Here is a 24,973-nt window from a genome sequence, read left to right on the forward strand (position 1 = left end):
CATGCCAACCCCAGACCATCTGCCAGAGAGTCTGCTTCCCTCTACCATTGGGATCCTGTCACATTTGATGTGAAACCTGTGTGCTTGTGATTGATCCCTGACTTCAGTCTCTTGGTTCCACCAACTATTCTGAGAATTTTCTGAGGAGTTTTCCCCTTTTCCTTCCCCTGTTTTAGTGGTTGTTCTCATGAGGATCAGGGATCATGCATGTGCCTGGCTGCAATGTTCACACACCTGGATCTTGGCCAAAGGTTGCACTTATGGTTGAAGTGCAACCACGCTGAATTGTATTGCTTGCTAGGAGTTCCAGAGTCCAGGGGCTCATACAATTGGCCACAGTGCTCACACCCTGGAATGGGCAGGTTTTATCTTTGGCACTGCATATGGTCCCCCTGAACACTTCCAAAAGAGAAAGCCTTGGGCATTACTGTGATCCCCAACACTACCACCTCCCTCAAATAATTTTGCATTTATTTAGAAACTGATAACATTAGTTATTTAGAAACATTGATTTACAAAATCAGACATGTCTTCTGAATGTTGACCCATCTCTCAACACACTATTAAGTTTCATAAAAAAGTTTATTAAAACAAATTATTAAAACAAATCTTCAAATATTGGCATGTTACAAGCTAATGATATGACAACTTCAATTTTAAAATTATCTCATGTTACTGCTACAAAAATTATTTTCCCTAACTTTAATAGAATTCCAAAATTCTTTTTTTTCTTGAGCCCTCAAGTTTTATTAGGAGTGTCAAAAACCCTTTCTTTTTAAAATAATATCTTTAAGCACCATGATTACAAACATGATTGCCGTTGGGTTTCAGTCATAAAAAGAATATCCCCCTTTCAACAGTGCAACATTGCCACCACCAATGTTCCCCATCTCCCTCCTCTCCCAAGCCCTGCCTGTATTCAAGACAGGCATTTTATCTCTCACTCATTAACATTGTCATGATAGTTGTTAGTGTAGTTACTTATCTTCATTGTTTTCTTGGAACAGGCACTTAATTTGTTAAAAAAAATATAAATAAATAAAAGTGGGGTATAGAAATATCTAGCAAGTGCACAAGTCAGAAAAACTGGGTTTTCTGAATAATCTCTTTAGTGAAAATAGTGGCCCCACTAAAAATGTGATTAGTTCAATTACATTCAGATGAATGATTTCGCTCTTGGGATCTTTCTTTGTCAGTGCTGGTCACAGACCTCTCATGTTAGTTGCAGTGCTCACACATACCCATAAGTAACAGTCTGTACACTATCACCTGTGGTAATACTAGGGGGGTGATGGGGCTCTCTGACACCAGAACCACAGGCCTTGCTTTCATATGAATGGGTAGTACCAGGCATCAAACTCATGACCAATGCTTGAAAGACAGAAATTTTTAGCCCCACGCCATTCCCAGGAGTTTTTTGACCATTCTTTTTTTTAAACCCATGCCAGTAAAGTCTTCCTCCATACGTAGCCTCTAAATATCCAAAAGTGTACAAAAATTGTCTGAGCAAATGAATGGTTTTAGGGTTCGGTTTTTGTCAGGAGTGGTCATTCCTGCCCTCTGGTGGCTACTGGTGGTATAGTTGGGAGCTGACTATCTTGTCCTTAATTTTCCTTCCCTTCCTCTCAGTGTCCCTCATATAAACATCTTTTCCTTTCATCAGATTAAGATTGTCATTGAAGTGAGACTCAAAAACTTAAAACGTGAGTTACTTTCAGAGGATAAATATACTTAAAAATGTAGGGGCTAGAGTGATAGCACAGCAGTAGGGTGTTTGCTTTGCATGCGGTGAATCCAGGATGGACCTTGAATAGATCCCCTCATGTCCCATATGATCCCCCGAGCCAGGAGCTATTTCTGAGCACATAGCCAAGAGTTAACCTCTGAGTGTCACCAGGTGTGACTCCCTCCAAATAAAAGAAAATGTATGTGTTTTCCAACACATTATGTGATTTACCAAGTTGTTTATAATACAGTTGTTTCAGGCATTAAATGTTCAAACACCAACCACTACCTTCTCTCTACCATTGTCACGAGTTTCCCACTAACTACCTGGTCTGCTTCATTGAAGGCACAGGTAAATATATTTCATAATGTTATAATACAAAGGTGAATTGAATTACCAAAATCTGTATCAATAAGGTTCAATTTGAAATAAAGGTTTATCTTTCCAAGGTGTTATTAAGTCAGTGTCTAAGGATTTATTGAGCTGTGGTTGGTACTTATTGAAACTACTGTGTGTTGAGGCTTACTGAACTTGGTGTTCTTCTATGAAGCTTTCCCATCAGCTTTGTGTGATCCTATTGATTTGACACTACTATGAAATGTTGATGTGTCACACAACCACTTTGCTGCCGAATAGCCCAGGATCTATCGATTAGTAACAAATTTGGTGACTTGGTGGTTGATAAGGTTAAGTCGTGGAGCTGGGATGTTTCTGTAGGAGTGTTGGGTGTGGTTCTGGACTGCTGTAGTTCATGGAGAAAAGGAAATCTTTCCTCCCCATACTTACATACACACTCTGAGAAGGCCCCAGAGGTATCAGCCTGGATCAGCCTTCTTGGGAAGAATAGGCAACCATCATTTTCTTTTGGAACTTAGTAGAGAAGTTGGGTCATTTGTCTGCTGGGAAAAACATTTTGAAATCACATGATCCACCTTCCTTTCATTCCACATAAGGACCTAGTGAATTCCCAGGACCACGTGATTTCTGTGACCTCTCTCATTTCCTACTCACTCTGCTCATAGTTGCTTTTCGCAGGGTTCCTGGCAGACTGCATTCTTACCTCTCTTACTGGGATTCCTCATTCCTTAAGTATTCAGATTATAGTCTAAATCCCTTTAGCATGATCTAATCCCTAACAACACTTCTGAACATTTTCTTATAAAAATTTTCTTGTCTCTTATTCTTCAAATGTACCCAGCTCTTCCCTGCCTTCAAGGCTTTCCTTTTCCCCTCACCCCACAGGTATCCATTTAGGGATCATTCCTCAGAATAGTCAGCCCTGATCATTCTTTCTGTAAAGGCCCCTTGAAAAGCTGGAGAGATAATACAAGGGTTAAGGCACTTTCCTGGCACACAGCTAACTCTGATTTGATCCTCTATTTGAGCCCTAGTATCACCTATGATCCCCTGAACACCACCACCAGGAGTGATCCCTGAGCATAGATCTAGGAGTAAACCCTGAACACTGCTATGTATGGTGCAAACTAAAAAAAATAATGTCTCCTAGAAAGCATGATCATTTCTGCAAAAGCACACCACATGATGCTGATCACCCCTTGTTGCAGTCCATGAGCTTGTTTATTTCCCAGCTCCCTTGGCTAGACTCTGGGCTCACCAGGAGCCAACAGTGAGCAGAAATGACAGGCAGAGACTTCAGCTGAGTGAAATCAGGCCCACACTCATGAGCGATTCTTGTAATCCCTAGCCACATAAGGTTGACCAGAGTTCCAAGGGAGGTATATTAGATCATCTCTAATTCTGATGGTCTGTTGTTTACTCCTCAATCAATATCAGAGAGGTAGGTGAGTTATGTGGCTTCATGCTAGGCATGTGCCCTACATGTATAAGGCCCAGCACTGAGGAAAAGATACAAAGGGATATCAGTCCCAGTCTCTGAAGTGTGTGATAAGTGAAAACTGTTAAGGAGAATCATGCCAAAGATTGAAAAGAAACTAGTTGAGATTCTCGAAGAGAAACAAAGAGTCAGATAGAATCTGGAGGAGATTTTAGCTATAGAAGTCAGAGAGAAAAAGAGAAAGATGCAGAATGGTTTCACTCATCTAAGGATTTTAAGAAAAATGAAAGACATTTCTCAATAATTTTCAGAGACAAAAGAGAGGAGGGCTGGACGTTACAGCCCACCGCATGAACCTCACCACAAAGAGTGATGAGTTTAGTTAGAGAAATAACTACATTGCAAACTATCCTAACAATGAGAATGTACGAGGGAAATAGAAAGCCTGTCTAGAGTACAGGCAGGGGTGGGGTGGGGAAGAGGGATATTTGGGACATTGGCGGTGGGAATGTTGCACTGGTGATGGGGGGTGTCATCTTATATGACTGAAACCCAACCACAATCATGCTTGTAGCCAAAGCGTTTAAATAAAAAATATTTTAAAAAAAGAAAAAAAGAAAAAAAGGCAGGCACCCATAATGTGAGATTTCCCCTACATGGCTCTTTCCTGCCATAACAGAAGCAGAGAGCTACAGTTTTGAGATTGGCACAGCAGAAGACGGAGCATAGATGGGCAGGATGGCTAGAGAGAAGGACATCTGCAGAGGTGTCCTTGTGCATGGTCACCAGAAGTCCACTGATTTTTCTGTGAAAATGTCCTGTAGTACAGTTCCTCCCTCAGCCTGGCTTCTTCCTACAAATATTGTGTAACTGGATCATGGTCCAGTACACTCCCTGCTTGCAAATCATCCTGCAAAGTCAGCTTCCCAGTTGGGGAACCTGATTTACAACAATCTAATTGGTACTCATAGAACGTAACACTCCACAACTGCAGCACACACATTCTTTTTCAAGTGTAAATGGACCATTCATCAAGATAGTGTATACTGAGCAATAGCATTAATCTCAATAAATGTCAGTGTTATCAAGGATTAACATTTTATAGACTATGTTTATTAATCATAAGCCAATCATCCTGAAAACAGTAAGGTGCCTCAAAGAGCTCAAGAACTTGAAATTTTGATATGAGGGGTTGTTTGGGGATTTTTTTTTGTTTGAGGGCAACACCTGGCAATATTCAGGGCTTAATCCTATCTCTCTGCTCAGGGGTCATTCCTCAAGAAGTTTAGAGAATCCTATATAGAGCCAGAGATTAAACTTAAGTAGGTTGCTAGCAATGCAAGTGCCTTACCTGTGGTACTGTTTCTCTGGCTCCTTGACAGGTTTTGACATGTATTCAAATGAATCACAAAGAAATTCATAAAAATTAGAGGTGAATAAGGAAAATATAACATGAGTAAATCTGAGATACAGCTAAAGCAATACACTAGTAGGAATTCATTACTTTCAATGTTTATATTAGATTATAAAAAATAGTTTTAAAAATCTTGATTGTCCTAGGGCCAGAGTGAGAGTTCAACAGGTATGCACTTGCCTTACACAAGGCTGACCTGGGTTTGATCTCCAGCACCACTATGGTTCCTCAAGCCCTGTCAGAAGTAATTTCTTTTTTTTTTTTTTGGGTGGGGGGGTCACACCTGGCAGCACTCAGAAATCACTCCTGGCAGGCTCAGGGGACCATATGAGATGCCGGGATTCAAACCATCAACCTTCTGCATGAAAGGCAAATGCCTTACCTCCATGCTATCTTTTCAGTCCCAGAAGTAATTTCTGAGCACAGAGCCAGGAGTAATCCCTGAACACCACCAGGAGTAACTAAAAATAAAAATATTAATTATGATAATATAATAAATTATAATCTACATTTCCATGTTACAAATTTAGAAGTTAAATGCCTATGTCCAAAGTAATAAGTGGGAGGAAAGGAAAGAAATAAAAACATATATAAAAAGAAAAATATAGAGAAGAATAGGTGAATTTGTTAGCTGAACTCTTTAAAGATTCATAGTAGAGCCCAGGCTGTAATAAAAGAGTTCAAGTGTTTTCCTTGCATGCCGCTGACCTGGGTTTGATTTGCTCTCTGGCAGAACATATGATTCCCAAACACCACCAAGTGCCTTGAGCACAACCATGTGTGGCCCCAAAAGTAATACTAATAATCATACATGAAACAAGAAAATCACGTAAAGGGCTGCCAGCTCCAGGTTCCATCAGCAGCACCACCAGATGTAATTCTTAAGCACTGTACTAGGAGCAACTCTGGAGCACTAACAGGTACAGCCCCAAACAAAAAAATTTCAAAAGACTAATACATTGTTCAAGGCTGAAATGATAGTAGGTAAGGTACTTGCTTTGCGTGCAACCAACCCTGGTTAAAATCCCTGGCACCACATTTGGTCTCCCTAAGTGATCTATGAGCACAGAACTAGGAGGAAGCCCTGAGCAACACTGGGTGTGTCCCTTGTCAAACAAGCCACAAAATAAGTTTAATACAATGTATAAATTTCTAAAATGTTGTTAATCAAAAAGAAGGAACATGTACGGGCCAGAGCAATAGCACAGTAGGTAGGGCTTTTGCCTTGCATGCAGCTGATCCAGGTTCAATCCCCAGTATTGGTCCTCCAAGCCTGCCAGGAATAATTTCTGAGTGTAGAACTAGAGTAACCCCTGAGTGTTGCTGGGTGTGGCTCAAAAACTAAAACCAAAACCAAACGAAAGAGCATATAAATCACCAGTAACTGGAATACTAGAGAAAATACTACAGATCCTACATAAAATTATTTTAAGAAACAGTATTAAAAAATCTTGATGCCAATAAAATTTTTTTATAGGCCACATCTGGCATTGCTCAGGGGTTACTCCTGGCTGTCTGCTCAGAAATAGCTCCTGGCAGGCACTGGGGACCATATGGGACACCGAGATTCGAACCAAGCACCACCTTTGGTCCTGGATCGGCTGTTTGCAAGGCAAACACCGCTGTGCTATCTCTCCGAGCCCCGATGCCAATAAATTTTATAGCAAAGATGAAATGAACAAGTGGTCTGGAATCACAGATTGTTTATACTTAAATAAGTATGAATAGACTCATCAAGTTTTAATTCATTATTAAAATTTTCCCCACGGATCAGTTAAGATGGCTTTACTATTGAATCCTGTCAGTTACTTAAGAAAAAAAAATATTGAGATTGCATAAACTCTTTTAGGCAAAAAGCACAAACCAATTTTTCTTATTTATCTAGTCTTTGTCGATTTCTTTGTTTTGGTGTGGATATTGAAGTTGTTGTCTCCATTTATATTTATTTATTTATTTATTTTCTTCTTTTCTTTTCTTTCTTTATGTGCTCTGCCATGTTTTTTATCTCAAGACCATGGCTTTTATGTGGTGCTTATCTTTATTGTTGGAGTGCTCACTGGATATTTTATTTGACACCTCTTTTCATACTGTTGTGGTGTTTCACCTTCTTTTTCCCCTTCGTCTCTCCAACCTAGGATGAGAGCCTCCAGAAGGACTCCACCCATTTTTGGTGTATTTTATTTTTACCCCAGTTTATTATTACTTTTCTCTTCTTCAAACAAAACCACATAACTTGAACTATCTAGTCCTGCCTCCCAATTAGAGTGGGAAATAAGGCAGGTACCAAAACCAAACAGGGGTAGGACCACTAAGTAGTAAGCTAGGCACAGAGGGGACCACTTATTCTGGCAGTCCCGGGGGTGAGGGAGGAGGATATGGGAGGTAGGATGGGAAGGGAGATGGAGGGAGGACAAATTGGTGATGGGAATTGCCCTGATTTTATGTAAATCAGTACCTAAAATATTATTGTCAATGATATGTAAGCCACTATGATTAAAATAAAAATTATATTTAAAAAAATAGGAAGGATGGAAATGTTTCCAACATATTTTGTGAGACCAGCATTGCCCTACCAAAGTAAGCAACAAAAGTAACATAGCCCCGAGAGTGGAGAGATACTCAACTCGCTGAGCAGAAGCTGTGTGTGAGGGAGACTTAGGCCTGCCCCACACAGCACCTTGTCCCAAGCACAAAACCACAAATACCTCCTAAACACCAATAGGAGTATCCCCAAACAAACAAAAAATAGACCAATATTTCACAGATATATTAAAATCCTTAAAAGGTGATTACCTTGAATCTGACATTATATTTTTAAAGATGATTTCTAAAAAGTGAGTTTTCTGAGGAATGCAAGTTTAGTTTCATCTTTGAACTTTAATCAAAGTAATTACAAGACAATTTGATTATTTGCCACAATTGAATATTTGTTGTTGTTTGTTTTGTTTTGGTTTGGTTTGGTTTGGTTTTTGGGCCACACCTGGTGATGCTCAGGGGTTACTCCTGGCTACACGCTCAGAAATCGCTCCTGGCTTGAGGGACCACATGGGACACCGGGGAATTGAACTGCAGCCCATCCTAGGCTAGTGCATGCAAGGCAGACACCTTACAGCTTTCTCCACCACTCTGGCTCCATTGTCAAATTATATTTTTAGTGCATTTTTATTTGGGGGAATTTGATATAACATATCTAGTTTTGTTCTTAATAATTATTTTCACCAAAATTTTAATGTTCCTGTTAAAATGGAAATCTGAGTGCTGGAGGGTGCAGGAGAGAACTTAACACTAGTTTAGGGAAGTTGCCAGTGGTGTAGGATTGGCATTAGAACACTATATATCTAAAACTCAACTATCAGTAACTTTGCAAATCATTATTCTTATATTTTAATAAAACAAAGGTTATAAATTATTCTTCATCAAAAATAACAACTATCATTAAAATGCAACCCTAAAATATCAAGAACTTTCTACCCGTCTAAAGCTCAAGTGCTTCATTCTTTGACACTGTAGGTTTACATGCAGGTTTTCATGTATTTATTATTCACGAGGGTTTTTCTTTAAACTGTCAGAACTACTAGATAAATTTAATTATCAGTTATTTTCATATATAAAAACTGAGAGTGTTGTGAAGTTATTTGTGACCCATATAGAGCATCAGCCGCCTCCAGTCATGCAGCATAAAATAAATAAAAACAAGGGCTGGAGAAGTGGCACTGTGGTATGGCATTTGCCTTGCATGTGGCTATTCTAGGAAGGATCACTACTTGATCCACTGGCATCCCTTATGGTCCCCCAAGCCAGGAGTGATTTCTGGACAAATAGCCAGGAGTAACCCCTGAAGTGTCACCAGGTGTGGCCCAAAAGCAAAAGCAAATAAAAAATAAAATAAAGTAAAATAAAAAACAATGGAATGTAATAAGCTAGACCATCTTGTAAGATTCAATGGTTGCTAAAAATAACAGCATTAGGTTAGTTAACTTGAATTTATTTAAAAAAAATGTAGGATTAAGCAGGGCCAATATTACAGATTGAGTATCCCTCTGCCCCTCCCTTCTTCCTTGCAATCATCTTGCTACCATGTATGATTTAGCTGCAAGGTAGCTGAAGAGGTGTGTGGTCAAATATGTACAAGACACAGTAGATAAAATCATTTTGTAAAAGGATGTTAAAGAGGAGAGATGAGAGGAGTAGGGTAGGGTTCCAGTAAATAGGGTGTGGATGGGGGAAGGAAAATGGGGGTAAGAAGGGCAGGCAAGGAAGGAGAAAAAGGAGCAGGGTACAGGATGATGGGAAAGATGATGGTGGAAGGGTAGGGTGGACATTAAATATCAGAGATCTTGATTTTCTTCTTTGCATGGGAACGGTATAGAAGTGATGACTAAATGTAATACGACATCCATCTGTGGCTTGCATGTTTTTCCTGTAGCAGGTGAATATTCTCATTAACCACCTGGTTTTCAGTTTCCTGGCCTGAATCAGCCTCTTGCTGTGAGACTAGTGTCAGATACTAACACCTTGTGCTACACTGTTGGACATCTTCAGGGATTTCTACCACCACATAATCTGGGATTTCCATCTGGTAAAAGAGGCAGGATAAAATTTGTTTGTGAAGTGTTCTTAGGAAAGAAAATCTCTTCCGGGCATCCAAATCAAGAAGGTGGTGTAGGTGGGCTGATATGTCCCATAGGAAGGAGCGATTGAGAGAAAGTTGAGAGAGGGAAATCAAGAGTTTATTAGTGTTTGACCAGGAGCACAGAGTGAGGATGTCGAGCCTACCTTGGCCTCTGCCATCCAAGCGGTCTGGCAGACATGAGATATTTGATGGTTTGTTCATCTGATCACTGGCCTCTGCCATATCCACCTCTTCATTTGTGATAAATTGGTCTGCCACAGTGGCCACCTCCTCCACAATGGCCACCTCATCTTCCATATCTTCCACATTTCCTGTGGAGAAGCCCCAGGAACTCAGAAAACCAAGGAGCCAGAGCAGAATGGGGGTCTCTGAGTAGCCTTCATTTGATGTCACTGGGCTGGGCTTCCAGCTCCTGCTTTGCCTCCTGGGTGGTTTGTAGGAGATCCTAAAGGTGAGGGAAGAAGGTCATGAGGGTCCAAGGGAGGAAGCAAGCTCAGGCCTTCCTGCCCAACAGCCCAGGGTCTCTCTCTCACTTGGGTCTTGCTCAGCTCCTTTTCTAGATGATAGATGATTTCAGTGTCCTTGACTGTTTCCAGCTGAAGCTCACTTAAGACCTGGCTCTCTTGGAGCACCTGTTGCTTCAGCTTCTCATTTTGTGTTCTCAGCTCCCCATAGGTGACCAGGTATCCAGGTGATCCTTTAATTACGTTATGCACTGCTGCAGCTCCTGGATTTTATTGTTGTGTTGCTAGTGCAGGGACAGAGCCTGCTGGCCTTACTCTTTCACATGTGGGCAAAATGCAGGAAGTGAGTACAAGCAGTAGTGATAGCATAATACTGAGTTTGGACATGCAAGGCCACTCACAAGCTCAAGGCAGACAGGACATGGTACAATTAATTAGTTCCCTGTGAAAGTCCTGTGAACTTTCACTCAAGACCTAAGAAATGGGCTATGGTCTGCCTCAGGCCAATGGATCCATTTGTCATCCTCCCACCTCCTAGGAGCCTCCACCCTGGATTAAGTCTCCTGAGTCTCAGTCCTACTGTGTCAATTGTGTGTGGTAAAGTTCATATTGGTCGCGATACTGATACCATCCTTCCCCCCTCTTTACAATATCTCTCCTGCTGCCTCATCCTAGACCATTAACTTCAGGCCTTTATGTCCTAGACACCATGGCCTCTCCACTCTCCATTTTCTGATGGAACTGCCTTAGTTCTCTCTCTTGTACTGGCCCAGGAGCACATCTTTCCAGCTCCTCAGTGGTACCTCTTTTCTCCCCCCATGCTGCAGCAAGAGTTACCTTCTCCTATACATCGTCCAGTGCTTTCTGCAGCAGTGTGAGTTTTCTTGTCATTGGTTCTTGCCCTTCACAATGAAAGACGCAGGTGGGCCAGTCAGCACCTCAACAGTTCCCCTCCTTGGGGGACTCATGTTCTATAGTGCAAGAAGAATATCTCTGCTTTCTCTTTTGTCTCTTTCCTCATGGAATAGGGAGAGGTAGGTAAAAAAAAAAAACACAAAAAAACAAAAAAACAAAAACCATCCCCAAATTCCTTACTCAAGGAAGCATGGAGAAAACAACCAAAACAGACCAAGGAGGAAGAGGAACCACATGACAAGATTGGGGATGTAACTCAAAGGGCATTAGAGCTGGAGAAGGATGGCACTTGGGGTAGCACTGCCTCCCCAGCCACTGATTCATTGAGGAACGCACTGCCCCAATGGAACAGTTCAGGTGTATCAAGGAGATGAGAATGGTAGAACAAATAAGGATAAGGGAGATTGAGGACAAAGGGAGAACAGGTGTCCTGAGGTCATGCTTGGGGATATGACAAAGGGCTAACCCCTTCATTCCATCAGGGAACAAGAAGAAAACAAGAGAGACTAAAGAGACTCAACAGAACCATTTGTGTTCTTGCCCCAGGGTTCTCTTACCATGTTGAGGTTCATACACTGTGCCCTGGAGTCTCTCTCATCAGGTCCAGGATGATGGGAGGTGTCCAGAAGGGCTCCATACATCCTCCCCGAACTTTTCTGTTTTAGAGACCAGAACCAGCTTTCCAATGAAGGGGTTTGCTTAAAAAGAGGTGTCACTATTGAATGGTCCATCTGACAGGTCATAACATGGCAAATGACAGACAAGAAGAGATACAAGAGCCTGGTTTCTTTAGGTTGCCCATCAAACTCATGGACAAAGGCTACTCCTGCCTGTCTGGTCCTAATTCAGTGCCAAAGGCCAAATTCACCCAGGAAACAAGAAACACATAGAGGCAGTTTTCCTCATATAAGAGTGAGTAGAACACTGTCATGTGGGGAGCCAGTGATTCCTCTGGGTGCAATTCCCGCCCCCCTTCCTACAGAGCCACACAGGGAAGGAAATACTCCCTTGGGCTTCTGGCATTCCTCCACAGCAGGGGTGTCCCGGCCACTGCCTCTGCTGGTCTTCTTTTTGTGCCTCTTGCCAGGAATGCATTTATTCTCACTCTCATACTTCCTTAACTGCAGAAAAGCAAGATAGTATGATGTTTCTCATCTCCTTTTTGACATCTTATTAACAAAGTTCTTTTCTAATTGTCCCAAGAAAAGACTGCTGACATGACTGGATGTAGAATCTCCAATGACTATCAACTAAATCGTGCTCAAACTTGGATGGGGAATGGGGAGGTATTTATGTAAGTTAACTTGCTTTTTCTAACACCTAATTCTGGGGTGAATCTATGATGTTTGTAGTATGAAAGTGAAGGTTGAGTTATTGAATATGGTTTGGAGGGGGTTCTCATAGGCACCAGAGGTGCTCTCCAGCCACCACCATGCTCTCCCCAACATAGGGACTTGGAATGCCAATGACAAGTGTGGAGGAGGGAAGAATCCCCAGAGGGAAAACACCTCTTTCTTGAACAGACCAATTCTGCCTGTCCCTAGAGCTGGCAGTAACCAACTGCCAAAAAAAAGAATGAAATGTGCTCAACCAAGGTGGTGTTTTTGCTTTTCTTTACATCATTGCTCACAGGCCTTCTGACTGCACACAGCAATCAAATAGTAAAATACATGGTGCTAGGGACCAAACTAGCTACATGCAAGAAAAGCACCATAACCCTTGTTACCTCTGCAGCCCAACAAGGAGACATTTTGCTTCCACATTGAAAGGTATTGATGGAATACATTTGATTTGGGGTGTATAAAAACAAACTGTGGGAGAGTCATGTATTTCACAAGTAGAGATTACTGACAGTGTGAAGTCACCTCTCTCAATTCATGATTTTCTTTTTTCCAGAAATCAAGCCCAGGGATCCTCATCCTTAATATCTTCACTGTAGGCTTTCCCTTCCAGATGTTTTTCTTATTTTTATTGGGAACATTCAATAATTATTAAAAAGTAACTGTTAGGATGGAAGGAAGGAAGGAAGGAAGGAAGGAAGGAAGGAAGGAAGGAAGGAAGGAAGGAAGGAAGGAAGGAAGGAAGGAAGGAAGGAAGGAAGGAAGGAGGAAGGGTAACAGAAGAAAAGAACAAATTAAGGCTAAAAGAAGTGAAGTACTAAGGAAGGAATGAAAAGAGGAAGGATGTAAGGAAGGAAGAAATGAAAAAGGAAGGACCGAGGATTAAAGTAAGGATAAAAAAGAAAGAAAGAATAATGGAAAGAAAGGACAAAGAAAGAAAGTAAAGAAAGGAAGGAAGAAAGGAAGAAAGAAGAAGAAAATAAGAAAGAAAGAAAAAAGGAAAAAGAAAGAAAGAAAGAAAGAAAGAAAGAAAAAGAAAAAGGAAAGAAAAGAAAGAAAGAAAGAAAGAAAGAAAAGAGAAAGAAAGAAAGAAAGGAAAGAAAAAAAGAAAGAAAGAAGAAAGAAAGAAAGAAAGAAAGAAAGAAAGAAAGAAAGAAAGAAAAAGAAAAAGAAAGAAAGAAAGAAAGAGAAAGAAAGAAAGAAAGAAAGAAAGAAAGAAAGAAAGAAAGAAGAAAGAAAGAAAGAAAGAAAGAAAGAAAGAAAGAAAGAAAAGAAAGGAAAGAAGAAAGAAAAGAAAGAAGAAAGGAAAGAAGAAAGGAGGGAAGAAAGAAAGAAGAAAGGGAAATAAAGAAAGGAAGGAAGGAGGAAGGAAGGAAGGAAGGAAGGAAGGAAGGAAGGAAGGAAGGAAGGAAGGAGGAAGGAAGGAAGGAAGGAAGGAAGGAAGGAAGGAAGGAAGGAGGAAGGAAGGAAGGAAGGAAGGAAGGAAATACAGATTTTGAGTATTGCTGTGTGAGGAGCCAAAAAAGACATATTCTGCCTGGGTGGTTTCATGAGTCTTATAGTATTGAAAGTTTTGTAGTAACAAATGAATCTTTAGGGTTCTCAAACTCGCAGACCACGGGCTGTTTGCTGTCCTCCATACAACATTTTGTGGCCCTGCCCTAGAGGAACCTTTTTTTGTTTTGTTTTGTTTTAGTTGTTTGGGTCACACACCCCAATGTTCAAGGCTTACTACTGACTTTGCACTCAAGGATCACCCCGACTTTGCCTCCTGCGCCCCCCAGGTAAACTGAGATGCCTGAAAATGATAGTGAATTTGCATTACATCAAGCCAACTAGGGCTTGATCCCCAGCATCCTATATGTTCTCCTGAGCACTGCTTGGAGTAATACTTTTCTTTTATTTTAAAAAATAATATCTTTATCTAATCACTGTCATTACAGATACGATTCTAGTTGGGTTTTAGTCATATAAGGAATAACTCCCTTCACCAATGCAACTTTCCCATCACCAAGGTCCCCCATCTCCCTCCCCACTTCCACCTGTATTCAACACAGACATTCTACTCTCATTCATTAATATTGTTATGGTAGTTATCAGTGTAGTTATTTCTTTAACTGCACTCACTACTCTTTGTGGTTTACTTCTGGAGTAATTCTTGAATGAAGAGCCAGGAGTAACCCCTGAGCATCAGCATCATTGGTGTTATCCGAGCCTTCCTCAATATTTAAATTCATTTTCCTGGGGCTGGGCCGTGGCGCTGGAGGTAAGGTGCCTGCCTTGCCTGCGCTAGCCTAGGACGGACCGCGGTTCGATCCTTCGGTGTCCCATATGGTCCCCCAAGAAGCCAGGAGCAACTTCTGAGCGCATAGCCAGGAGTAACCCCTGAGCAGCACAGGGTGTGGCCCAAAAACCAAAAAAAAAATTCATTTTCCTTTTCTTTGTTGTTGTTAGGAGGACTTGTCATCACATATACTTGGCTGCAATTCATATTTTCCTGCAGTACTCACCAGGGATCACTCTGTTTTGGTTGTGGTACTTGTGCACAATTTACCATGGACAATTCTCCTTCATTTGTAGTGCCTGGACACACTGAATTGTAATGTTCTAGAAATCACATACTTTATTTTGGTGTCACAGGTCCTTGACAGCAGAGCTTCAGAGTCTATACTAAGTGTATGTGGGCAGTATTTGGTTTGGACTCAGGGTCTCAGGCTTGTAATGCAGGCACCTTTATTTACTGAACCATCTCCTGGGCTCCCTATCGTTCATTTACTTTTTTTTTTTTTTTTTGGCTTTTGGGTCACACCCAGTGATGCTCAGGGGTTACTCCTGGCTATGTGCTCAGAAATCACTCCTGGCCAGGGGATAGAACAGAGGTCAGTCCTAGGCTAGCACGGGAAAGGCAGACTCCTTACCACTTGCACCACTGCTCTCGCCCCTAGTTCATTTACAATTTTAAATATATTTACAGGACTGTGAAGATTCTTGGAGCAAGGTTGGAGTAGAAATAAGATATTGTTTTATCTGTATCCTTATCCTTTTCTTTAAAACAGCATGCCTTATTTTATAAGCCTGATTGATAGAAAAAACCAACCCATAAATATTCAAGCCATAAAATGTTGGCCAAAGAAACCACACTGTCTTAAAGCAAAAAGGAAAGAGAGAGATAGAAAGGGAAGAAAAGGGAAAAAAGGCCTGCCACAGAAGCAGACAGGGAGAGGGCAGAGGATGGTCAGGAGGGAAGTGAGAGGGTAAGTAGGGATATAGGTGGCAGGAAATTTGCACTGGTGAAGGGTGTTATACATTGTATGATGGGAAATCAATTATGAACTACTTTATCATTGTATACCTCATAGTGACTTCATTGTGTACATTTATTATTTTTTTAAATGGCCAAGGGGCTGAAGTAATAGTACGGTGGGTAGGGCCCTTGTTTTCCATACAGCTGGCGTAGGTTTAATCCTTGGCATCCCATATAGTCCCCTAAACTCATTATTCCTGAGTGAAGAACCAGGAGTAACCCCTGAATGCTGCTGGATGTAGCCCATAAGCCCCCCCCCCCAAAAGGGAATAATTGCTTTGTAAAATTCTAAGAAATGTGTATTGATGATGTTTTAAGACACTAAAATAATTATGTTTCATAGAAAGACATTTGGAAAGAAAGGCTACTCCATTCTATAGATGGTTTTCTTTCCCCAGATTATATGTAAATCACAATTTTTGGTCAACAAATCATCACTTAAGGCCTAGAGTAAAACAAAATTTTTCAGTGACTCATGGAATAATTTTGATCTTAGAGAAAATAATTCTGAGCTCTTTTACTTAAGTATCTTATTTATAGATGTAGAAGCTGAACACTATTGCTGATTAATATATAGTACTGGAGAGATGACTCATCTGTGGTACTCATACAATATAAATAACTACAATATGAATAACATTGTAAGATATGTAAACACAATAAATTTCTTGTTTGATTTTTATTATTATTTGTTTTCATTGCTAACATTTATTTGAAGGAAAATAGGTTTAGAGCCCTCAAAGAATATTATTTTTTCACAGCTCTTATATTTAGGATACAAATTTATCATTAATTGCAAAACTTATCTTATAATTATAATTATCTTATAACTACAAATCTTATCTTTTAGATAAGATAAAATTAACAGGATTGAAATAGTTTTTTCCCCCACAGACACAGGTCAAACCAAAGGCTTTACACTTCCCATCACGTAGGTAACAATTAGCAATATTTGGATATATTTGTGTTTTTCACAGCTTGAAGATTCTATTAATCCCTTGCTGGAGGTCAGTCATGATGGTTAATATTTGACAGCCACCATTGCAAAATAAATGACCAGAACTGGAATGGTAAATAGAGGTGAGAGGCTCGGGAGCCCAGATGTAAATGTGCTGTCTGCTGCATGCCAAGGCCAAAGATGAGACAAGATCTTCACCTTCACTCTGCTAAACCCTGGATGTTAAAGGTTCCCTGTACTCTGGGTCTGATAGCAAAGCTAGGTAAAATGCTTTCCCACCTAGATTCCCTCTTATTGAGCCTTTTCCTTAGAAATGAAGCAAGTTCCTGCCTCTTAAAGGTCAGCTTCCCTTCCAGGCATGGGAGCTACTTAGAGCTAAGAGCAATAGCACAGAACAGAATCTTTTCAGCTTGCTCTTACATAAGAGTCCTGGGTTTATTTTTTTCCATAACAGAAGGCTGCAGTTGCCACTAAGGACTGGAATGCTGGCTCTGTGATGCCAGCTTTTTCCCTGACTAACCCAAGGACTTCCTTCTTCATTTTTGTTCCCACAATGCCAGTTCATGCCCTTATAGCCTTCTCAACATATCTGTGCTTTCCTTCCTTAACTACCTGGTCTGGGATGCTCACAGTAGAACCTATGCCAGGACTGACCTAAAGTTTCTGGAAGGTTTGTGCCCTGTCTCTGCAGGCCATATGTCTATGCAGCCATACCAATCGGTTTCTGTGTCCCTATGATGGTCTGTAGCCATCAGAGAGGCAGCTGACACAGAAGCCTAAAAGAAAGCCTGGTTTCTTGGTCTTGAATTAGGAACTTCACACTCCTGTGCTACAGAAGTAGACTGAACTGGGGCTGTGCCCAAGGGTATCCCATAACTGTCTTCTTCCCTTTTGCAAGGGATTTGGGGAAAAGAGAGATAATTTTTTTCTGTCTCTCTGGGCTCTTCACTGACTTGTGGAACCAAACAATTAGCATCAGACAGATTAATAGGAGAAAATAACACACTTAAGTTACATGACTAGGAAGATGTGCATGTTCATCTACCTGGATATGGGTTCTACTCTTAGGGGGACAAAATAAGAGTGCATTCCATATTTTTGTTTATTTGGGGGCCACACCCAACTGTGCTCAGGGCTTATTCCTGGCTCTGTGCTCAGGGAGCACTCATGGCAGTGCTGGAGTATCAAATGTAGTGGACATTGTGCCACCGCTCTGGCCCCTGTTGTTGGTTTTTATTCATAATCAAAGTTGTTCATATTACAGTTGGGTTTTTTCACAGTTACAAAGTTGTTTATGATCGAGTTTCAGTCATACAGTTTGCAACACCCTCCACCAGTTTATATTTCCCACCACTAATGTTATTCTTTTGAGCACCACGATCCAGCTCAAGAAGAAAATTAAATACTAGGGTCTGTATATGATGGGTAGAGCACTTTCTGATCCCCAGCATCCCATATAATCTCCCAAGCCTGCCAGGAGTGATTTCTGAGCTCAGAGCCAGAAGTAACCCCTAAGTGCCTCTGGGAGTGACCCAAAAAACAAACAAACAAAAAACAAACAAATCTGGTCTAGAAGAATCAGGATCATGCAGGGGTTTAGCTTGACTGCTTGTGAGCATATGGTCATAAGTTCAATACTGAGTGTGTCCCAAGTTTGCTGAGAGTGAATCTGGTACTATGTGCCTTCAATCTTGATGACAAATGTTTCCTAGTTGTACCCCAGTTAGACGTGTGAGCTCAAAGAGGAGTGCAATATTGGAAGCACAATTCATATGGCATATGAAGTCCAAGAACAATAATCCAGCAGGTAGGGCATTTACCTTGCATACAGTTGACCTGGGTTTTATCCCTGGCATCACATATGGGTCCCAAACCCTGCCAGCAGTGATCCCTGACAACAAAGCCAGAATGTGGTCTAAAACAAAACAAGCAAAACAAAGTGTGTGTGCACAATAGTTAGGAAGTATGTCTCCTGATGAGAACCTGATAACAGCACAGCCATGATTTGGGTCTCAAAGAAGAGGGAGAGAATGATACTGGAGAGATGGGCTCACGGGGCTGGTGCTCTTGCATGTGGAAGTCTGGTTTGATCCCTATACCAAATGGTTCCCCTGACACAGAACTGGGAACAACACTCAAACTTCACTGGGTGCAGCCCTTCTCCCACACCAAGACCCATCCAGCATGTGCTGGCTTCACAGAGTGCAAAACTCAGTGAACACTTGTGATCAAGTGTGCAATCATAACAACCTGATGTATGACGCCCTGTAGAACATCACAGATAGACTAGACATGTGCAGCCCCCATGCTGGCCTTTGCAAAGAAAGACAAAGGAGAGTGAGAGAGGAGATACTTAAAGAGAGAGCATGTCTTGCCAAAGACTGGAAGAAATGTTCCAAATACATCTGATGAAGCCTCACCACCACCATAGCACAATTCTATGAATTAATTATTAAAATAGAGACAATCCACCTTCTTAAACATGGGCCCTAAACTTGAACAGACACACATCATTAAGGTTGTGCCTGTCATCAGTAACCCAACAAAGTTATTTATTCATCTTATTAAAAAAATCATTAAACTCAGAGCACAGTGAGGTTCTATTTTGTACTCATTAGACTGGCTCAGATTTAAAAGACAGATAATCAAATGCTGAAGAAACATAGAACTAGAATGAAGTTTGCAGAAAAGCTACTCTGGGGGAACTAAACTGTTTCTTACTGACCTCTATCTACTCTAGGCCACGACTAACTTCTTTTCCACTAAAAACATCTCCTCCCTCTGCTCTCCCTTCCTTCCTATCTTTTCCCTCCCCTTCTCAAAATACTGGGACATTCCCAGTGACATCAACAGGAGGGACCAGTGAAAGTGTCTCAGTGATTGATGAACCAGAGCAACTGGCCTTTCCCATCAGCTCAGGATCCACACCACAGAGGGTGGAAGTGGGTAACTGTCTTCCCATTCCGACCATGGGATCCAGTCTCGAATGGCACAGGGCTAGACTAGCGAGCAAGCTTTGCTTTTCCAGCAGATTAAATTTGGAAAGAAGCAGCTTGTACATCTGAGATCAAAATACCACCACCACCCCCAGGAAAAGGGTGATTTCAACAATGTAATCATTGTCTTCTTACCTTCTGGCCCAGAGGCTTTAATGTTAGACTGCAGTAAGCTGCACTTTCCTGTGAGTTGTTCTGGTAAGTTCAGGGCATGTCCTTATTGATTTAGGTTGATTCTCTTTCTTTCACTATATAGCCTTCTCTCCAGCTCCTTCCTGGCCAGTCCACACCCCCTTATTTTTTAAGATATAATCGACATATATCATGACATTCATTTCAAGTGGACAATATATTTAGAGAATGAAACAATAACCACAATAAGTTTGCTGTAAAATTTGTATTAAAATGAATTTTTTAGATGTATTGACAAATTGGCAATTGAACCTTTTTTAACATATTTTTATTTTAATTTTGGCACTTTGGTTTATACTACTGTTGATAGTAGGGTTTTGTGCAAAAAATATTCCAGCACCACACCCTCCACCAGAGAGAGTCGGTCCCCTCCATCCAGTGCCCCCCTCCCTTCCCTGTCCTGTGCCTCCCCCTTTACTCCCAGTGGTTCCACACTAAAAACCAGTTCTTCGATTCTGTTGTATACTTGTTATATCTCTACATCATTTCTTTATATCCAGTATGTGAGATAGATCATTCTATGTCTGTCTCTCTCCTTCTAATTTTACTCCACTTGATACTCTCAAGAGTCACCAATTTAGTGAACAATTGCATGATTTTGACTTTTTCTGATGCTTCTACGTACCATAGTTTTTTCTTTATCCATTTTTCTGTTCTTGGACAGTTGGGTTGTTTCCAGATTTTGGCTATTGTGAGTAATGCTGCAATGAACAGAGGAATGAAAATGTCTTTTCTGAAAAGAGTTTTTGGACCCTGGGGGTAGATGCCAACAAGTAGAATTGCTGGGCCCTGTGGAAGTTTGATTCCTAGAGTTTTGATAAGTATGCATATTATTTTCCACAAGGGCTGAGATATTCACTCAGCATTCTTGCTCCTTTCTGCATATATGTCATTGTCACGTCTGTTGATCCAACTGAGGTCCTGCCACCCTGCCACCAAACTGTAAGTTGAGGCAATGTAAGCCAACACAGATAGCCTTTTCTCTCATGGTGAGAATCTGACACTCTCTCAGATCCTTTTCCATGTGTAATATACAGCACTGTCACTTCAGTCACCACATGTACAAAGCACCTCCAGCACTTCTATATTAACTGTGTGATTGGACAGTTGCTCCTTCACTCATTTTGTTCACTCTCTACCTACCTTCACCCCCTGAAACCACTAATTTGTCCTCTATTTCTGTGCATTTGGCTTATTCTCAATGCCATGTCTCAGTGTGACCAGTCACGTTTTTGTCTGTTTTTCACATCACTTGCATCATTTCTGTTGCACACAACAATGTATCAGTCCTTGAACACCACAGAACCCTTACGTGCTTTTCTCTTGGGAATGTCTTCCTTCCCTTAGTACCTTAAGAATAGAATTTCACTGTGAGGAACTCAGAGCCACCTCCCAAAGACACATCTCCCCAGTCACCACCATATTGGGGATTGTGGCTTCAACATATGAATAGTGGAAAATGGGGACAGAAGAGGTTCAATTCAGTTCATAGTAGCATTGGATAAACCTGAGATGATGTGTGCCTGTGTGCAAAAGTACTTATCTTTATTGAGTCCTTTCCCAGATAAAATTGGAGCCAAGCATCAAATTCCAGAAAAATCAGGGGGAAAAAGGGGAGAAAAAAGAAAAAAATTTTCTCTCAGATTAATAAGATACATGTTGTCCTGTCTAGAAACACAATTATGTACTTTCCACACTTTATCTCAGCTTTATGTGCTTCTGGTCCTCTGTGTCTCTAGTCTTGAATTGAGGTCCTTGGTAATTCTATGTCAAGATAACACTATCTGTGACACAGAAGTTCCTTTGAGATCTCCCCTTTTCATCACTTCTCCCAAGCTTTCAAGGAATGGGTATGTCATAGTGTATTGGTTCATGAGTCCATGACAAACCAACAAATTTTGAAGGATTTCCTGGTGGAAATCAGTCCGATCCAATGATTGCCTGTGGGAAGCCCTTTCATTCATCTCAATTTCCTGCTGAAATAGAATGGCAGGAAGTGAATTTCAAGTCAAAGTTTGACTTTTAATGGCCTGGGTCAGATGCTGTCCCCAGATAAAGACCTATGTTACAGACCCCCTCACAGATCAGTTCATCCTTGCAAACTTGGATGCAAACCCCACTAACGTCCATGCAACCTTTTTTTCCCCAGCCACTTGGAACCACCTGGGGCAGGATTCCCTTGGTCCTTCTGGCCTGAACCCCGGCCTGCATTTTTGCCACGTGCAGATCCATCTGAGCAGAAACAAGTCACCTCACCACAGCCATGAACTTCCTCCGGCGCCGCCTCTCTGACAGCAGCTTCGTGGCCAACCTGCCCAATGGCTACATGAGTGATCTGCATCGGCCGGATAGTTCCACCAGCTCCCCTGCCTCCCCAGCCATGGAACGGAGGCACCCCCAGCCCCTGGCCGCCTCCTTCTCCTCGCCGGGCTCCAGTCTCTTCAGCTCCTTCTCTAGTGCTGTGAAGCCCACTTCACCGGCCCCAACAGGGCTGGTGGAGCCTCCAGGCCCTTCTACACCCATAGTGCACAGGCCCCGGGTCCTACTGGTGATCGACGATGCCCACACTGACTGGTAAGCAGGAAGATGCAGGCACTTCCAGCTAGGGGGAAAGATGGAGAGTGGGACCCTGCAAAGACCTGGTGTAGAGAGGGGGAGTGTACTGGAAGGCTCAGGGTTGGGTCATGTGTGAAACCAGCCACTACCATGTGCCAGTGACTTGAAATATATGGATATATGTAGAACCATAATATATATGCAATATATATATATGTATATATATATATATATATATATATATATATATATGCAGAATATATGCAGGGCCATACTCTGACCTCTGCAGCTTCTCCTGCAAATGCCAAATCCTCAGAGCTCTAAAAACTAGAAAACGCCCCCTGTGGGATCAGGTAGCATGGCCTGATCTGAAGAGGGTGAGATGCATAATACTCCTTCTCTCTGGACTTGCCTATGAGAAACAGCTATTCCACTGGACTTTATAGGGGGTGCTCTTCCAAGCCCCCCAGGAGTATGGCAGAGACACTGTTATCCCTCTCTAGAAGGGCAAATTTTTGAACCCTGGCAAGTAGTTTGACCTCTTCCAATGCCAGCCAGCCTCCTTTCATCATTGAAAGTTTGTGAAAGAGCAAAAGATACATTCTAGGTGTCTGACTTGGGGGCAGTGTCTGGCTTTCTGTTTCCCATCCTTGATGGGTGAGCAGCCTGGCTCAGAGCTTGTTCTCTTAAAGCCTCCAGTGGGCCAGAATGACAAGCTTCCTGCCTCTTTCTTGTCAGATCCCAACAGATGTAAGTTCCCAGGGGTAGGCGTTGGGTACCAGTCACATATTGAGCCTGCTATTGCAGGTCACTTGGGACACCTGCTTTGTACACATCTGGGGCATGGTCCATAAGTGGGGACTGGCCCTGTGCACATGGTTCTGTGGGGCAGATGAGTGCTCCCACTCCAACTTACCGGCATCAAGTCAATGAAGTGCATAGGTGCAGCCAGAGATGTGCATTATTAAGCTGGGAGGAGGCAGAGGGAGGGATGGAGCCAGCGTTCTGCCTGTGTTCCAGTACCATGGCTGTAGGATGCATGGTGGCGGTATGAGTCCTGAGATTTTTTACTGTTGACAGTGTGTGAAGTGGAGAATGGCTGTGCCAGTCACTGAGCTGAGTCACAGGCTTAGTCACATATAAACAAGTGCATTGACATTCGCTCCTGAGACTGCAAGCTGCAAGCTCAGGTGGGCACACTCAACCCAGCTCTGAGGCAATTCTAGTCCGAAGGAGGTTTGGCCCTCACCATAACCTTGTTATCCAGAGTTGTCATGCATGTAACTCCTGTGCCAGTTCTAAGATGGCTCTGATGATTAAGCCTTAAGCCTTGTCATCGCCCTGATAATGCTCTTGGAAAGCTCCATCACTAGTTTGGGGCTTGATTTCTGCAGTACTGCATTCGAGCGACTGTGACCTGTGTGAGTTGGCTGTTCTTTATTCCAGTGATGAAAATGCATGCAGAGGGACTGGAGAGTTATTACAGAATGTGGGTCATTTGCCTTGCATGCTACTGACCCAGCCTCTACCCCCCCAACATCTTTATATGTCCCCCTATTCCCCAGAAAGCACCAGGAGTGACTTGAACACAGAGCCAGGAGAAACCCCTGAGCATTGCTGATGTGACCCAAAAAACAAAACCAAAAAAAAAAAAAAAAAAAAAACAAAACCAAAAAAAAACAAAGAAGGAAAGAAAGGAAATGTATCCTGAGACTGAGACTTGTGGGCTTCTATTGCTCCCCAGCTCAATACTTGACCTTGATTTTGAGGATTTCTGCTGGAGTGTGGATTCTGCCTCACACAGTTTGCTGTACTATGGTGGTTTTCTGTACTATGGCAATGTTTACTGTTGTTGGAAACACACTGAAATTTTTGATGTGGAATCTAAAAGAACGGAAAGAAATACCTGGCATGGAATCATAGTTTCTAGTACCTCGGGTGGGAGAAGAGAGATGCTGCGTGTGACTATGTATTGCAGGTAATAGACCATTCTTCCTGGAATCTAATGCACAACCCTGTGATTATAGACAATAAAACTGTATACCAGACATGAAACTTGTTAAGAAATCAGGTCTTAATTGTTCCCAAACAAAATGCAAATTACACTTCCGTGACAGGATAGAGTTGTTAGCTAAATCAACTAAATCGGCAATGGGAATCATATTGTAATATAACACAGTGTTCTACGTCAGTAATAGACCAATGTAAACTAGTTTCTGTATAGAAGTTGAGCTCATAAATTGGGTATGTGCCATGGTTGGGATATCCAGTGCAGACTTCAGAGCTAGACTGACTGATTTGTCTCATCTCTACCCCACGAGTAGGTGATCTTTGCAAATTAACTGCATCTAAAAGAGATTCATAATGGAACCCATAAAAGTTAGGATCTAAATCCTTATAAAACCCAAGTGTCCTATAGCTTAGAAATGAATAAAGAGGATGTAGAACCTGAGCGAAAAGGAATATTCTAAGCACTTTTTGTTCCAATATAGAAGGAATAGAAGGGACATCATGCAAAGTTAAGTAAGTGAGAGGAAAAAGAAAATCCTGAATGATCTCACTCATCAGTACCATAATAAAGAAACAAAAGATGGGAGTAATTGTCCATGAAAACAACAACTTTCACTTTGACAGAACTGAGGGTACCCATGGGGTGAGGAGTGGAAGAGAAGGTGCTTTG

At 41.7% G+C, this 24,973-nt stretch overlaps 1 protein-coding gene across 1 annotated transcript in view; it reads left to right on the top strand.

Annotated features, from left to right (window-relative positions):
- SYN3 (synapsin III) overlaps positions 1–24,973 on the top strand; it is a 367,029-nt gene that overhangs the window by 20,911 nt on the left and 321,145 nt on the right. Inside the window, exon 2 of the mRNA XM_049783129.1 lies at positions 21,887–22,311. Within this exon, the coding sequence (XP_049639086.1) occupies positions 22,001–22,311 (311 nt within the window). The 5' untranslated portion in view covers positions 21,887–22,000. The remainder of the gene's footprint in view (positions 1–21,886; positions 22,312–24,973) is intronic.

The sequence above is a fragment of the Suncus etruscus genome, chromosome 11 (genome assembly GCF_024139225.1).
Source record: "Suncus etruscus isolate mSunEtr1 chromosome 11, mSunEtr1.pri.cur, whole genome shotgun sequence".
NCBI lineage: Eukaryota > Metazoa > Chordata > Mammalia > Eulipotyphla > Soricidae > Suncus > Suncus etruscus.